Genomic DNA, 16,185 nt, shown 5'->3' with positions numbered 1-16,185 from the left:
CCTATTTAATTCAGGTTGGTTGGTTACCACCCACAAATGGCTATTTCAAACTCAACACCGATAGCGCCTCTAAGAGCAACCTAGGCCCAACAACATAAGGCATTATCAGTGAGAGGGAGATTTCATGAGAACTAGGGCCGAGCTAGGGCCAGACATTATGATGGACCGATCTGTGGGCCGTGGTGAAAGGGCTTTGCGATTGGACCTTGCTTCTGGTAGCTCAGTCAAGAAAATGCTGCAATTAGCTGGGTCTATGTACTCCGAACCGATGTGTAGTTGAACAGTGACCGAGCTAAGCATCACTTGTGAGAGCGTCGAGCTGAGTGTGTCAGTGGGCTAGGGATAGCTCGACTGTGTTGTTATTCTACCGTGGTAAAACCATCTCTCTTGTATAAGCAGTGGGAAGGGTGTAGAAAGATGAGCATTACCTTTCTGATTCCAAGGAGGACTCTGCTAAGGAGAGTAGAGTCATACTAGGATTGTGCCAAATAGAATCTATAAAAGTTCATAGCAGGACCTATGTACAGATATTACAACTTTGATTCTCGAATACACAAAACTTTTGTCTATTGTCTATTTTGCTAACTTAGGCATCGCAAAGGTATCCGGCATACACCTGCCGGCTAGCTCACGTTTGTGTTTTTAGGAAGTAAAGCGACGACGTTTGGAGGAGCGCAAACTTAATCAACAGGATTATACGAGGAGATTATTTCGTGCTCGTACAATCAGGGATTGGATAGGCAAATGGATCTCACTCAGGTTTTTGTATAAACATTGGGCACTCATCCAGCTTAGCAGCAGAATTGTGAGTTCTGAGGGATGGTCTCAAACTTGCACTAGATCTAAACCTTAAACACCTTGAAGTGGAAACTAATGCATTACTCGTGACAAATCTCATTTTCAGAAGAAAAAAAAAAGAAAAAAAGAGAGTCAACATCATCAACTTAGTAATCTAATCTATGACTGCAGGCTCCTCTTCGACTAGCTTAGGACAATAACAATTAATCATATCTACCACAAAATTGAACAAATGCTTGGATTTGCTAGCCAATAAAGAATACAAACACAATGAAGGCTTCTTTTTATTTTCCATTATTCCTACTTTATTTCCTTTCAAAGTCTTTGAAGAGGTTAAGGGAGTTTTTTTTAGGGTTGGGCTTCCCTCTAATCCAACTAGAGGGTACTGTTTGGCCCATAGAGGCCCACCACAAGTTCCGTTTTGATAATTTAAATCATTCAATGTGTAGAACTCATCGAGTACTATATGCTTGTAAAAAATCATTTTGATTAGATATTGATAGATATCTCATCGGATCAAATTTATGTCAACTGTTTATTTTCTACGGTCTATTTTTTTAATACAAAACTGATTTGATCACGTAACTATCGATATCTAATCAACGTGATTTTTGAACGGTTTAAATTATTGAAACGAGACCCGTGATTTGCCCCATGGACCCAACAATTCTAGAGGAAAGCCGACCCCTTTTTTATTTTTTTATCCCAAATGTGTAACCACTTAAACTTTCTTTAATATTATACTCCTTATTATCAACAATAACAAAAAAAAAAATCTTTAAAAAAATAAATAAATAACTTCTTATCATTAAAAAGTTTAATTTTTTCAAGACCTAATAAGAAAAGACTTCATTTTGATGTTTTGTTTATGATCTCATAAAATCTTTAGCCACTATTGTTAGTCTATTTGGCTAGAAGCTATAGTATTTCAAACATAATTAGTGCTCCACTAATTAGGTGACAGTGGGTCTCGCTATTAATGATGTGATATTTTAATCTTGGAGTTGTGTTTTTTTTATTTTTTTTTTTATTTTTTTAATGTATTAGTGCTATTAGTGGTGATGTTTTTAGTGGGATGAATCATTATTGTTCAAACATTTTCACTTACATGATGTGGAATTTATTTTACTTGCATTTAATGAGATTTTTCTCTCTCATTTTAAAAGTTATGTGTACTTATTATAAGTTATATTTGACTTTCATTTAAGGGTTATTTGAGATGACATAAACAAGTGTATTTTTTTATCTTTTTATGAAAAGATATACAGAAAAGTAGAGAGATGATGTGATAGAAAAAAGATAAAAAGATAGATTATTTTGAGTATGTCAAATTTGACCTTAATAATGGTAATTCATTAAGTTTTATTGTAATATCATATATAAATATATAAAAAAAAAATTAACCAAAAACATTATAGTAGATTATCTATTAATTTTTAATTTGATACAAATTCTACTAAAATAAAACTTATGCCTCATTTGGGAACATGTTAATTTAGTAACTTTTTAGCTATTTGGCTAAAATATGAGTTAAAAAAAACGAGTACGTTTGAGATAACTTTTTGACTTTTTACGAAAAGATGTGCAAAAAATAGAGAGAAAAGAGAATCTTTGACTTTTTAGTATGGGTTGTTAGCTTTTTGACTAATTTAGTAACTTTTTAACTTTTTGACTAAAAAAGAGGGTTCCCAAACTCCTTTATCATATTATTGTAAGTGAATTTGAAAATTTTAATTGTGGGTCTCTAATATTTTTGCTAATAATCTATAATAATTCTAGATCAAACAACTTACAAAATGCAAATACAATTTTGTTTCTTTGAGTACTCAGGATTGGTTTTTTTGTTTTTGATTTTTTTTTGAAGTTTTCAAAAATTAATTTGATAAAAGAAAATAAATTAAATTAAGGCATAGGGTTTATAAGTTGCTTCTTATTCTCACTATTAAATATTTATAATCCTTCATAGCGAACAATTTTCAAAATTTAAAAATTTGCAATACTTTAATTTTTCAAAAAAAAAAAAAAAAGAAAAAAACCAACTCTTGTGGTCCCGAAATTTCTAAAGATTTTTAACAAATTTTACATTCCATTCCACTCCAACAGGATCTTTGCTAAGTGGGAAACAAACAATAATGTGAGACAACCTGTAAAATTGAATGTACTTTCAAGCCTATGCTTTGATTCGTTAATTGAAATCAATTGAATTAGGAGGGACAAAACATCTAGAAGGAGTAAAAAAAATCATTTCAAAAATAGTTCCGATTTAGAGCACTAAGGCTTCGTTAGGGAACATATTTTTTTAGTAATTTTTTGACTTTTTAGCTAAAATATAATGTACAAAAAATTAGTATGTTTGGAATGATTTTTTGACTTTTTACGAAAAGATGTGCAAAAAATAGAGAGAAAATAGAATTTTTGACTTTTTAGTATGAGTTATTGGCTTTTTGATTTTTTGACTAAAAAAATCACTCGCCAAACGAGTCCTAAATCAGTAGCTCTAAAAACACCACTAATGAGCTGATAAGTGTCAAAAAAAACAAAAACTAAAAGGCAAATTACATATACTTCCCTTGAGATTTGGCTAAATTACAAATACCTCCTGAGGTTTCAGAAATTACATCTAGCCCCCTAACGTTTGTATTTTCATAACAATTTGTCCCCTGAGGTTTAAATTTCATAACAAATTAACCCATAATTTGTTATGCAAATATAGCATTCAGAGAAGAATTTGTAATTTCTCAAACCTCAGGGAAGTATTTGTAATTTGGCCAAACTATCACATTAATAGTGTGGTCCACATGATATAATGTCATTAATGATGCGTTAGTAGTGTTAAATTAATGGTATGAAACATTTTTCGTTCAAAAAAAAGTTGTTCCAGGCTTAATTATCTCACCACCAACAGGGGGTTGATCAAGTGGATAAGACCTTTGAATCCCTCGCTCAAGGCTTGGGTTCCAGTCTCCATAGCTCCTTGTTGGGATTAAACATACTCTTTAGCGCTTGGAGCACACAAAGGCCTAAGTTTCGCCCCCGATGTAGGTGCGGTAGGGTTCCCTGCAAATATGCTGTAAGTGCTAAGGGGCAATACTCCCTGGCGGATATGTTGGAGTAGCCTATCTGCATATCTATTTGTTGAATCAAAAAAAAATAATAATAATTATCTTACCTCTTTGAATTAATAAATATTTATCTCTATATTATTTTGTCTAATCTCGCACCTATTTCCCATTTTAAATTTTTTGTAAGACAAATCTTAGATTAGACTCATTGTAGTTTTACAAAATTTTATTCCTTTGTATAGTTTTATAAATTTCTATATCACTCTCTATAATTTTATATACATTTGTTTTATTAAAAACTAAAAAATTACTACAGCCAATTTTATTGTAGAAAGTGCTAACCATGACAAAGAAGAAATGTCGGATATGTTTGGTTTGTATTTGGGAGATGAGTTTTAAAAAAAAAAAATTTAAAAATTGTTTGGTTTGAGTTTTTCTTAAAAAATTTCTAAAATCACTTTCTCTCTCTTACACATCAATCAATCACTTTTTCTCTCTCCTTCTCAATCACTTTTTCTCTCACACACATCTACTTAAATTCTCCCAAAATATCAAATCATCTCAAACTCTCAAAAAAATAACTCTCCCAAAATATACAACCAAGCAAACCAAAAAAATTTCTAAACTCTCTCTCTAAATTTTTTTCAAAAACAACTCTCTCAAAAACAAACCAAATAAGCCAGTCATGTCGCGTAGTTTTTTTGCTTATTTTTTATATTTTTTTCGCTTATTCATAAAATTATTTGGAAATATGAAAATAAACACTTTTTTTTTAAAAAAAATTGAAATTATTTTAATGTAATATCATATCACTTGTAAAATTGTAAATTGACCATAATATGTTCATGTAATTTTTATTTTTATTTTTATTTTTATTTATTCACACACGAGGGAATTTTAATAATTTTGTTTGTTGGCTTATTTTTTACATTTTTTTTTTTAAATACTTTGAAATTAAACACATCCAAACAGGGACTAAGTCCTTTCCCTAGCTAAGCCACCATGTCTAAAACCAGGAGAGCTTTGAGTAGCGTTTGGTAGAGTTTTAAAATTATGATAGAGTAGAGTTTTATCTTGATGAGTTTGTAAATTTTGAAATTATAATTTGAAAATAAAAAATTTGTTTGATTATGAATTTTAAAAAGAGTTTTGAATTTTTGATGTGACGTATAAAATGAAAAAACTTGTTTAATTATGAATTTTGAAAAGAGTTTGAATTGAGTTTTGAAAAATATTTCAACACTTAAACCAAAAACATAACTCAAAACTTTATTGAAAATTCTATTCGAAACCCATAATCAAACTCTTTTTAAAATTCAATTAAAAAAGTAATTTGTCATTTTGGTCTAAAAAAATAATTTTATATTTAAAAAATATCAAAAACAAATATAATTTTTTTTTTTCCAAATAACAAGTGGCGATTGATAATTAAAAAAAAGAAAAAAAAAAGAGAGTACTGTTCCGATCAATTAGCCGGACGACCGACCGAACATCTGAGAAGATGTCAAGACAAACGACCAGATAGACTAAAAATTCAAAAACTATCTGATTTACCAAAAATATTTTTAAAATGTGTTTTAAGAATTGATTTAAAATCATAATTTAAAAATCTCTACCAACAAATATTCAAATATAAAGATGAAAAATTAATTAGAGTTGTACACCAAACACGGCCAAGTTTGGGAAGACTAAAAAAGTGCACTTTTTGTCTTTTTGGACTAAAAAATTGAGGTTGAAAATATGGATGTTTGGGTTAACTTTTTGACTTTTTATTGAAAAATGTGTAATAAAAAATTGTAAAAATTGATTTGTAGGGAAAAATTTGAATTGGGAGTTGTGCAGCCGTAATTGTTGACTTTTGGTGAATAGTGTTAACTTTTTAACTTTTTAAGTAACTTTTTGACTTTTTTTAAAGTCTCCAAACTTGGCCACAATCCTAATTTTTCCAAATGGGTCATTCGCAACAACTATAGCCTCAGGTTGATCAACTCCAAACTTGGCCAATACATTTGCACAGAGATTTCTTTCTTTGTAGACGTATAATGCAGTGCATTGACCGCCGTTAAAAATTATTCTTTAAGTCTATTTTTAGAAGATAATTATAATTAATTTTTAATAAAAAATTAATTATAAATAATTTTTTTATGAAAAAAAATAAGTTATAATTTAAATAAATTATAACTCACTTTTCAAAACAGTCCTTAATCTTCTATTAAACCTCCGCATCTGTTTCACCACTTCAACGTTTCAAATAGGTTCAAATAAATTAACTTTTGACTTTTTAAAAATAAGCGTTTTTTTTTTTTCCTCCCAAAATAGTCAGTAATCTAATAAATTGTAAAAATAAAAACAAAAATAAAAATAAAAAACGAGAATCGTGTGATGAAAGCCAAGTGAGTAATAATAGAAAGATGTAGGGTAGTCCATAGATGTAGGGTAGTCCATAGAGAATAATTAATATTTTATGTTCATGCATATCATCTGCATGTAGTGTGCAGTAAGTCCAAGGTCAGCATCGACTACAGACCACCACGTCACCCCCAAGAACCTTACAGCCTGGCATCAAACCTCCACTTCCAACGAGTCAGGATCTCTCCTTGAATTCCTCTTGATTTCTTATTTGCTTGCTTATTAGTTTTATTTTTAAGTTCAATTTTGATAATTTAAATTATTTATATTTTAAAATTTATTAAATATATTATATTTATAAAAAATTAAATTAATCAAATATTATAAATCATGTGTTCGGATCATCAAATAAAAAATTATTTTTTTAAAAAAATTAATAAACAGTTTATTGAACACATATTTTTTGATATTCGATCAATTTGATTTTTTGCAAGTATGATATACTCAATAAATTTTAAAATTTGAACGATTTCGATCTCAAAATTGGGCCTACAAGTAGGTCCAATGACTCAACAAGTAGGAAATCAAGGAAAAAACTCAAGTAGAGGATCGTGATTCACTTCCAACCACTTCCTTCCACGTGGCACCCCTCGACAAAGCACAAAGCGCCTCTCCTTCTCCAGCTGTCCCCACACCTCTCCCCCATACCTTGTATAAATACCCTCTCCCCCAATCTCTCTCACTCACTCGACTCCACAAATAAAATCCCCCCTCTCCTCCCTCTCTCTACGTTTCAAAAAACTTTGAGCTTAATCATGGGTTTTATTTACAATTTCGCCACTCAATCTCCACTCATTCTACTCTTCTTCTTTATCAGCACCACCATGGTTTCACCATCCCACTCTGCTCTAGTAAAGCAACAACCGCTGGTTCTGAAATACCACAACGGAGCTCTACTGAAAGGCAAAATCGCAGTAAATCTAATTTGGTACGGCCACTTCACACCAACCCAACGCTCCATCATCGTCGATTTCATCAACTCCCTCAACTCTCCGGCGAACCCACTTCCCTCCGCCGCAACCTGGTGGCGCACCACTGCCAACTACAAAGGTGGCCTCTCCTCCCTCTTCGTCAGAACCCAAATCCTCGACGAAACTTACTCCATGGGCAAGTCCTTGAAGGACATCCACATCAGAGCTCTGGCTTCGAAAGCCGCGTTCGGGAGCTCCGTCAACGTCGTTTTGACGTCAAAGGACGTCGTCGTCGATGGGTTTTGTATGAGCCGGTGCGGGACTCACGGGTCGGCGACGGTGAAAACCCGGTTCACATACGCTTGGGTGGGTAATTCGGAGACCCAGTGTCCGGGTCAGTGTGCTTGGCCGTTTCATCAACCCATCTACGGCCCACAAACCCCGCCGCTGGTGGCGCCGAACGGCGATGTTGGTGTCGACGGCATGGTGATCAACCTCGCCACCGTCGTGGCCGGCGCTGTGACCAACCCGTTTAATAACGGGTATTTTCAGGGACCCGCTACGGCTCCGTTAGAGGCGGTTTCGGCTTGCACCGGAATGTTCGGGTCAGGGGCGTACCCGGGTTATGCGGGTCAGACGCTTGTGGATAAGATTACAGGGGCGAGCTATAATGCGCACGGGGTGAATGGGCGTAAGTACTTGTTACCGGCTATGTGGGACCCTCGAACATCTTCATGCTCGACGCTGGTTTGATTTTGGGGGTTGGAAATTTGAAAAAGATGAATGGGAGAAATGATTGAGTGTGGGGCATGTGTACGGATGTAGATATACGAACTCACGCACGCAAAGATATACATGAGTATGCGTTTGGGGTTTTTTTTAAAAATTATATTAGGTTTGTCGTTTTGCTTGACGTGTAAATTGTGCCTAGGGTTTCACGAAAATGGGCGAAAATGTAAGGATAAGGAATAAATTATGAATAATAAATAGTTTTCTACTTTTTATAGAGTTCTGGCTAATAATAGTGTGTTGCGTTGGTTCTTTTATTGAGGTGGACCTTTTAGCTCCAAAATGAAACACACCTTGAAAATGTACGAGTGACTTTCAAATTCAGAAATTATTATTATTTATTTTTTTTCAAAATTTAATGGCGTTTGGTATAATTTTTATTTAAATTTTGTGAGGTGAGAACAATTTAAATAACTAAAAAAGCTTGCTATTGGAAAGTGTGAAGATTAGGTAATGTTTGATTTAGTTTTTAAGAGCATCTTCGATAGTTTATCAAATTTTTTACTAAATCTGAGTGAAAAAAAAATAATTTTTTTAATCTGATACAGACTGTTTCAATGATTGTCATCAAAGCAGGGGTTGATCGGTTAGTGTATTTTTTTTTTTTATATCTTTTTGAACCTTTTAACCTATTTGAAACAACCTATTTTCAAGCGAATCGGTCGATCGGTTGGTCAATTGACTGGTTGATCGGTTGGTTTCTCCCAACGATCACGCACAGTAAATTGGTGAAATCTTCTTCCTGTTCTCATTTTGATGAAAAATTTGGTGAATTCTCATTTTGATACTAATTTGACGAAACCATTGGAGCTGTAAAAAGTGACTTTTTTTATTAAATTTTAAATCTAATGCAAGGTTTGGTGAAGTGTTGGAGATAGTCTAAAACATGATGTAGATCAAAAAAATTTAAAAAAAAAAAAGTTTTTGATTAGCAATTTTTCAAACAAAGATGATTTGTAGCTCGACTATAAGGAGTTCGAATGGCTTGAATGTATTGTCAAGCTGTCTCACTCTTTTGACTGACGCGCAATGCATTCTCTCTCTCTCCTCTATTTCTCATACCCCAAAGGCATTCATGTTTTGGCAAAGCAAAGAAAAATATAAAAGATATGCTCTGTTAGTTTCGACGGAGAAGCATTCATGTTTTAACAAAGTAAAGGAAAATACAAAGAAGTGTCCCGTTGTTTAGAAAAATGATTTGAAGACAAAGTTTTAACAATGAATCATCAACAAAACAGTTAACAACAACGAATCATCAACAATAATGAAGAATTAATCCAAAAAACACTCAAAAAATATTTCAATCATCAATTGAAAGGGGAAAGAAAAAGAAAAGAAAAAGAAAACTCACTGCGAGAATAAAAAAATAGAACAACCCAATCAAAAATCATTCAAAAAGATTGTGAGATTCTAAGCAACCAAACGAAGAAAAGAATCAAGTAAAATGGAAATGGATACCAATTTTTTTTTTTGTCAATCTCTCTTTCCTTTTTCTGAAAAAGTTATCTTCTCTCTCTCTCTCTCTCCATTGTCTCTCTCTATTTCATTTCTTCATTGCAGACCACCACCGACGACTGCAACCCACAGCATCGCAAACGCCAACCACCATACCATCGCAAATGCTGACCACCATCAAGTTCCCCAATTTTTAATCAAAACTATCTCATAAAAATCAACAATCCCAAATTCAATAAATAAAAGAAAGGGAAAAAAGAAAAAGAAAAAGAAGAAGTCTATTTTCAGTACTAAATCAAAAGATTTTCAACTAATTCAAGCGATCGTTTACTCTCGTGTTTACTCTCGTCGATGATCAATGGTTTGAGAGAGAGATCGTTTCTTCTCATTAGTGAGCAAAGGAGATCGTCGGTAGTGAGTGAGTAGAGATCATCGGCGGCGCTGAGCGAGAGATCGTCGTCGATCGACGGTGCTGAGCGAGAGATTGTCAGCGGTCGACGATTTGAGAGAGAGAGAGAGAGAGAGAGAGAGAGAGAGAGCAGAACTGTGAGGCGTTTCAAAAATAGAGGAAATAGATGAGCATGGTTTCACATAAGTCTAGGCAACTATGCGAAGCCTGCCAACACATTCGGGCCATATGGGGGCTTTCAATTCGAGCTAGGTAGTATGATTGTTTTTTAAAACGGCTCTGCTACAGAGCCCGAAACCCTTTCGAGCCAATTTGGCTCGAATTTGAGAAGAAGGAGGAAGAAGAAGAAGGGAAGGAGGGGGAGGGGGAGGGGGAGGGGGAGGGGGGGGAAGGACTGGAGGGGGCCTAAAAAATGGAGGAGGAGGGACTGAGGCGAGGACGCGATCGGCGGTGGCCGACGCGATCGGAGAAGGCAACGCGATCGGCGGCTGGAGGCGACGCGATCGGAGAAGGCAACGCGATCGGCGGCCGGAGGCGACGCAGGCGACGCGACCTCTCTCTCTCTTTCTCTCCCTCTCCCTCTCCCTCTCTTTCTCTTTCTTCCTCTGCAAATGCAGAGGTCGAAAATGGCGGAAAAAAAAGAAAAAAAAAAAAAAAAAAAACGGAATGCCCAAAACGACGTCGTTTTGGGCATTCGGGGCATTCGAGCCAGGTATTTCGGGCCCTCAAACATTTTCCTTTTTAAAATAAAACTCAAAATTCAATTTTCTCTCCTCTCTTCTTTTTTTTTTTTAATTAATAAATCAATCATCATCTTTTCTCCTTTTTTTTTTTATTCTTTCACATTTTACACATTAATCAATTAAATTTTTTCTCACATCCATCAATTCAATTAAAAAAAAAATTACAAAACATTTCAAAATTATTTTCAAAACTTTACAATCAAATAAATTTTTAAACTTTTAAAATTCTTTTTAATAATTTATCTTTTAAAACACAATTTAAAACTCATTTCAAAAACTAAACCAAACGAAGTCTTACGTTGTGTTTGGTTGAGAGATTTGAGAAGAGATTTGAAAATAAAAAAGAAAAAAGTATGTGAAATTATATAAAATATAAGTATATTTTATTCATATTTTACCTATATTTTTCTTTTTTCTTTTAAATTTTTTTTCAAATCTCCTAACAAAATACAGTGTTAGTGTTTTTAACTTTTGATCCTGATTATTAATTTTGAATTTGCAAAAAATTACACTAAATAAGGTCAAAGAAGCCCAAAGTTGTTGACTTCATCGTTTAGAAACAAGTCAAGATTAATGTTGTGTTTAGTTGAGAAATTTGAAAAAAAATTTCAAAAAAAAGAAAGAGAAAAAGTAGATAAAATATAAATAAAATATACTTATATTTTATATAATTTTATATACTTTTTTTTTTTCTCTTTTTCTAAATATGTTTTTAAATTTTCTAACTAAATACAATATAAAAATTTGTGGCTATTAGCTCATGCTCAATTATTGCTTTGCTACAGGAAAAATTGTTGCTTTTCTACGGGGAAGGACGTTAGATATTTTTGTTATTAATTTAAATTTTTTTTATGTGTTAACATACGTATATACTAGTATATGACCGTACCTAAAGGTACGTTGTAAATAATATTGAGATCGAATTATATTTGTAATTTATATACGTATCATGTTAAAACATGTGAAGTCTGTAACATTTTTTCTTCTTAAAGAACTTTTAATAATTTTGCTTGTACCATACCTTCTACAGAATTCAATTAAAAATAACTCTCCTTAGTCTTAATGCAAATTAAGGAATAAACATATAAAATTTATAACGTTCATTAAGATTAAAATGGTAAACTAATGTTCTGCAATTATAATAAAATAAAATTAACCAAACAATGCACACCAGCTAATATTCTACAATTCTAAAAATTTAAAATTGGATACCAAACAATACACGCCAGTGTTCTGCAATTCTAAAATAATTTTATTAAAACAAAACAACAAACAATGCATACCAACCAATCATCTGTAATTAAGACCAAACAACAAACAACAAACAACAAACAACAAATAGTGCACACCAGTGCTTTCCAAATGTGAACGTAAGTTCAAATAGTCTTGTGGGGTGTATTCATTCTAAAGCCCAACCTCTACTAAAGCCTTGTAAATGGTCTCATACATCATTTGCATTGTTTTGTTCTGTACAATAAATGAGAGATAATTTCAAAATCAAAAATTGATCCTTCTGAAGTATATACACTGATGGGCAGATTAATAGAATTTTTTGATTTTCCATTGGAAATAAATTAATCCAATGAAAAAAAAAAGCAACAAAGTTATCCATCTCTGAAGCTGCCTTTAAAATGCAGAAGTACAATGCTATGCGTTGAAGTCATAATTGATTCCTACCTGCCAAAATAAAATCCTTTATGTAGCAGCACCTGTTGGATTGCCTTCTGGCCACATCGGAATAACAATATAACCTGCAAACCTCTCACGTGCTCTGATTTTCTCAGCAATTTTAAGTGCAATTTCCATGGGAATCAAATTGTTCGCACCTACAGCAAGAAAATATGCTCACAATTAGTATTCAGTAAAAGAATTTCAAGCATAAAAGCTTAGGAAAGCATTTATGTATTGTCATATCAAAGGCCACTTCACTCTCAACTAAAACACGATGTAGCAAATCAAAAGAACTACCTAATCCTATTAAACCGTCTACCGTAAGTAAAGACACAGAAAAAATCCTCAACCAGTCTCCTTGTTTGCTACAACCAAGCAAGTTTCACTACCATCACATTGAAAGCTTATGCTGTTAGAGAAAGGAGTAACTTCATCAAGATGTATGGGTAACTTCATTATTTGTATCCTTAACACTCCCACTCACATGTGACCATGCTCTCATTCATTAACGGATAGAACACTAGTTATCCCAAAAGCTTAAATTGTCAATAGATGAGCCCAATAATGTATGTTATGTTAACACTCAATAAATAGTGTTGAAAAAAAAGAAGCATAGCAACGTATCCTCCTCCCATGGCATCCCAATCAGCCTTTTTTCTTTTATTCTTAGCTAAAACAATAGAGCCCCAATGCAAGGGCAATTGAACTCACAATTATTAAAAAAATATGAAGTTATCATCCCAATTAATTATTGAATAGGTCCTTAGAAAATCAATATTCTGTAAGTCATTATTGAACCTCACCTCTGAAATTCATTAGACATTCCACCATAATCTCCTCCATATCCACCTTGATAAATGAGAGCTTGCTCTGCAAAAATTGGCTCAGAGTTTAGCATCCAAAATAATATGCTATAGTCTAGTACTTGCAGGGAAGCAATCGATGAAGCTATGTTGCCATATTAGCCTTCAGTACATCATAATGTGTTTTAAACAGAAACATGTATTGAAACTATAAGAAGCTAGCCTTTTTATATTAAACAGTGAATCTAATCAATTCAAATCGAATAGTCCATGTAAATAAAACCCAGCAGCCTAATCGACTATACAGTGCCGATAATCACTTCAAGTAATTGTCTATATGCCTAAACACTTCATTCGTGACTCCATTGTTTTACTAATCCTTGGTGAATGTAGCTCAAGAAAACAAATAATTTAAAGCACCTCTAATAGGTCAGATTTGTAGATTACTGCCAATTTGTTTTCTTTAGCTTTTCTTGATTTGGATTGGATTAAAATTTAGCAGAGTGATGCTACATTACTGAGAGATTTAACTCACATGTGAGTTGCAAAATTCCTTTCTAATCCCCCTGCTTTTTCTTTTCTTTTCTTTTGCTAGGCTAAGAAAATGCAAATTCAGGGAGGCCAAAGCTAACAGTAAATATCATATCTCTGGAAATGTTAAACATAGGGATGAGATCAAAATCCAATTTGAACCATAAACTTCCTTAACCAATGATTTAGTAGAAACACCAAATTCAACACCTAAACTGAACATGTTTCACTGTTTAGTGAATCCTACCAAACACAACTTTCCTTTCTTAAAATGCAGCAACAAAATTCACAAATTCTGAACCACAAAACAACACCCAAAATATTTAAAAGCAAAAAATATCAAAACTTTCTTCTGGGTATTGTAGTAACCAATTGTTAAAACAAAACCCTCTGCTGGGTTGCTAAGATTTTAATGTAACATTAAACTGTACTGTTTCTGTGATTGTTCATATGCATATATAGAATTTGGATTTGGTTGCTTGTTCAAAACTATAGAATTGATTGTAACATTAATTTATAGAATTGATTGCTCAAAACTATTGTTCATATGCATTAAACTGTTTCTGTGATTGTAACATTAAACAGTCATAATTGATTGTTCAAAACTTTATATGATCAAATTCATCAGCTCAGGATCATTTATGGAAATTATAGAATTTGCATTTGTTTGTAATTTGATCAATTATTAAAGGGTGACATTACAAACAAACATGTGCTAGCTTGGTAAGGCATGGTTGCTAAGAAAAGGGTATTTTATCTAACATTCTTCAATCTAAGATATGTCTCAGTGTATTAGTCATGCGTGCGCGGGTTAAAGTACCTGTGCAGCATCCTTAAGTGGGCCCCAACATTCCACGCAGTTGTATTTCTTCAAACTGGAATGAAAATAAACTCGAACAAATGCATCCAATAATTCTTGATGCTCAGTGAAAAGCAGAGAATCTCCATGCATCACAGCGTTAAGAACCTGCCATGCCATGACAGAGAAAAGTTCAGCTATAAATCATCCATCCCAACTCAATAATCTATTCAATTAAAAATTAAAATCCTCAATAAGGTCTAAAAATCAGCATATCAACTCATTGAATTGCTGATAATAAGGTCTAAAACCTGTCAAATTTCTATCATTTGTTTCTTTGGATGTGTTAAGTGCTTTCTACATAGATGAGGTATCGGTGTTGCCTAGTTGAACTTACCAATGGCAACTCCTTTGAGAACATGTGGTATCTAAACTTTGCTGCGAGGTCTAGTAAGAGATTAGGCCCGCTCACATAACAATGGACGTCTAAATACATATCCCCTTTCACTTTCACTCAGCAATGACATCATCTTTGCTGTACCATCCTTTCAACTGCCACAGAACACACACAGGTAATGCAAACATGTAATATCACAAAAACATCAACCCAACCAAACACCCAGAAAAATATTCAGATTCAAGCAAAAAAAATATTTAGATTCAACCAACCAAACATCTAGATTCAACAAAAATATCCAGATTCAACTTTACAAACCCACAAAAATATTCAGATTCAAGCAAAAAAATATCATGAATTGTAACTTTACAACCAAACCCACAAAAACATCATGAATTGCAAAAGTTGGAAGTTCTAGTTTACCTTGCAAGGGGAGAGAGACGAAAGAGGAAGGTGAGAGGAGAGGTGGTCGGTGGTCGTCGACCTCGCGATGGTCGGTGGTCGTCACACGAGATGGGCTTCGATGCAAGTAGAGAGAGAGAGAGAGTTCAAAAATTGAAATCAGAGTGAGAGAGGAGATGAGTACCTGTGACGGAGAGGAGAGAGAGAGAGATTTTCTTCAATTTACATTTTGGACCGTTAGATCTTGATGGTAATTGATCTCAACCGTTGATGCTCAAAGAGCATTTGGACGGGAAATATCAACCATTGAAGTTTAGATGAAACAATTTAAAACATTGGATCAAAATGTATCTCTAAGATAAATTACACATTTTCAAAAACCCTTCTCCCTTATTTTCTAGATGGGATTACTATCCCAATTGAGGATAGTGATTCCCTAGATTTAGACATTCAATTTAAAAATAAATAAACAAATAAAGAATGCTGATCCGGATCGAAACCCACTAATTTTTTTTAAAAAAAAATGGAAACCAGTTTGGTGGCATATAAGCCTACCAAACTTTAACATATACTTATAATTAATATAAGAAAAAAAAATAAAAAAATAAAAGAAGAAGAAGAAAAAGAAAAAGAAAAGCCTATAAGTAAATGGACGATTACCTGGATACGAAACTAAATTAGCGTGTCTGGGACGCGCTCTGCTGCAGAGTGATTGAGCAGCAAAAAAATAATTAATCCATTCAAAAATCCAAAATCAAACACTGGTATTGGCTTTGCACCCGAAAATACTTTAATCTTAATGTACACTTATTATAACCAATCCTAATAATTATGAGTTGTTTTGAAAAGTTGGTTAAAAGCTGATTTTTTGTATTTTTAGCTAATAATGTTCAAACCCAATTAAAATGACCCATAAACAATCTAAACTAACCCTAAAAAGATAGATGAAACATGACATTCAAATTAACCTCTAATGAACATAAATCATCAAAACACCATAATAAAT

General features: G+C 33.2%; 2 protein-coding genes across 2 annotated transcripts; one reads left to right on the top strand and one right to left on the bottom strand.

The window, feature by feature from the left end:
• Nucleotides 1-6,919: 6,919 nt before the first annotated feature.
• Nucleotides 6,920-8,186, top strand: LOC114304025 (protein EXORDIUM-like 2). Its single transcript, XM_028249210.2, has one exon. It carries the CDS (start codon nt 7,025-7,027, stop codon nt 7,931-7,933), a length of 909 nt encoding a protein of 302 aa, XP_028105011.2. The 5' UTR covers nt 6,920-7,024; the 3' UTR covers nt 7,934-8,186.
• A 3,745-nt stretch (nt 8,187-11,931) lies between these two features.
• On the bottom strand, nt 11,932-15,252 carry LOC114266803 (magnesium dechelatase SGRL, chloroplastic-like). Its single transcript, XM_082914291.1, has 4 exons — nt 14,778-15,252; nt 14,402-14,548; nt 13,051-13,117; nt 11,932-12,402 (listed from the first exon to the last, which is right to left on the bottom strand). Exons 1-4 carry the CDS (start codon nt 14,874-14,876, stop codon nt 12,272-12,274), a joined length of 444 nt encoding a protein of 147 aa, XP_082770417.1. The 5' UTR covers nt 14,877-15,252; the 3' UTR covers nt 11,932-12,271.
• Nucleotides 15,253-16,185: the final 933 nt, after the last annotated feature.

The sequence above is a fragment of the Camellia sinensis genome, chromosome 2, assembly GCF_055761805.1.
Source record: "Camellia sinensis isolate YWXY chromosome 2, ASM5576180v1, whole genome shotgun sequence".
NCBI lineage: Eukaryota > Viridiplantae > Streptophyta > Magnoliopsida > Ericales > Theaceae > Camellia > Camellia sinensis.
Note: the sequence above shows the minus strand (reverse complement) of the source record. Positions and strands in the feature narration are given on the sequence as shown.

What these genes read in the sequence shown, in the direction of transcription:
- LOC114304025 (XM_028249210.2), top strand. Translation starts at nt 7,025, where the DNA reads ATGGGTTTTATTTACAATTTCGCCACTCAATCTCCACTCATTCTACTC.
- LOC114266803 (XM_082914291.1), bottom strand. Translation starts at nt 14,876, where the DNA reads ATGTATTTAGACGTCCATTGTTATGTGAGCGGGCCTAATCTCTTACTA. An exon ending in TCTCAAAGGAGTTGCCATTG is followed by an intron (nt 14,549 to 14,777) that starts GTAAGTTCAACT and finishes ATGGCATGGCAG; the next exon opens with GTTCTTAACGCTGTGATGCA. An exon ending in ATGTCTAATGAATTTCAGAG is followed by an intron (nt 12,403 to 13,050) that starts GTGAGGTTCAAT and finishes TTCTTGCTGTAG; the next exon opens with GTGCGAACAATTTGATTCCC.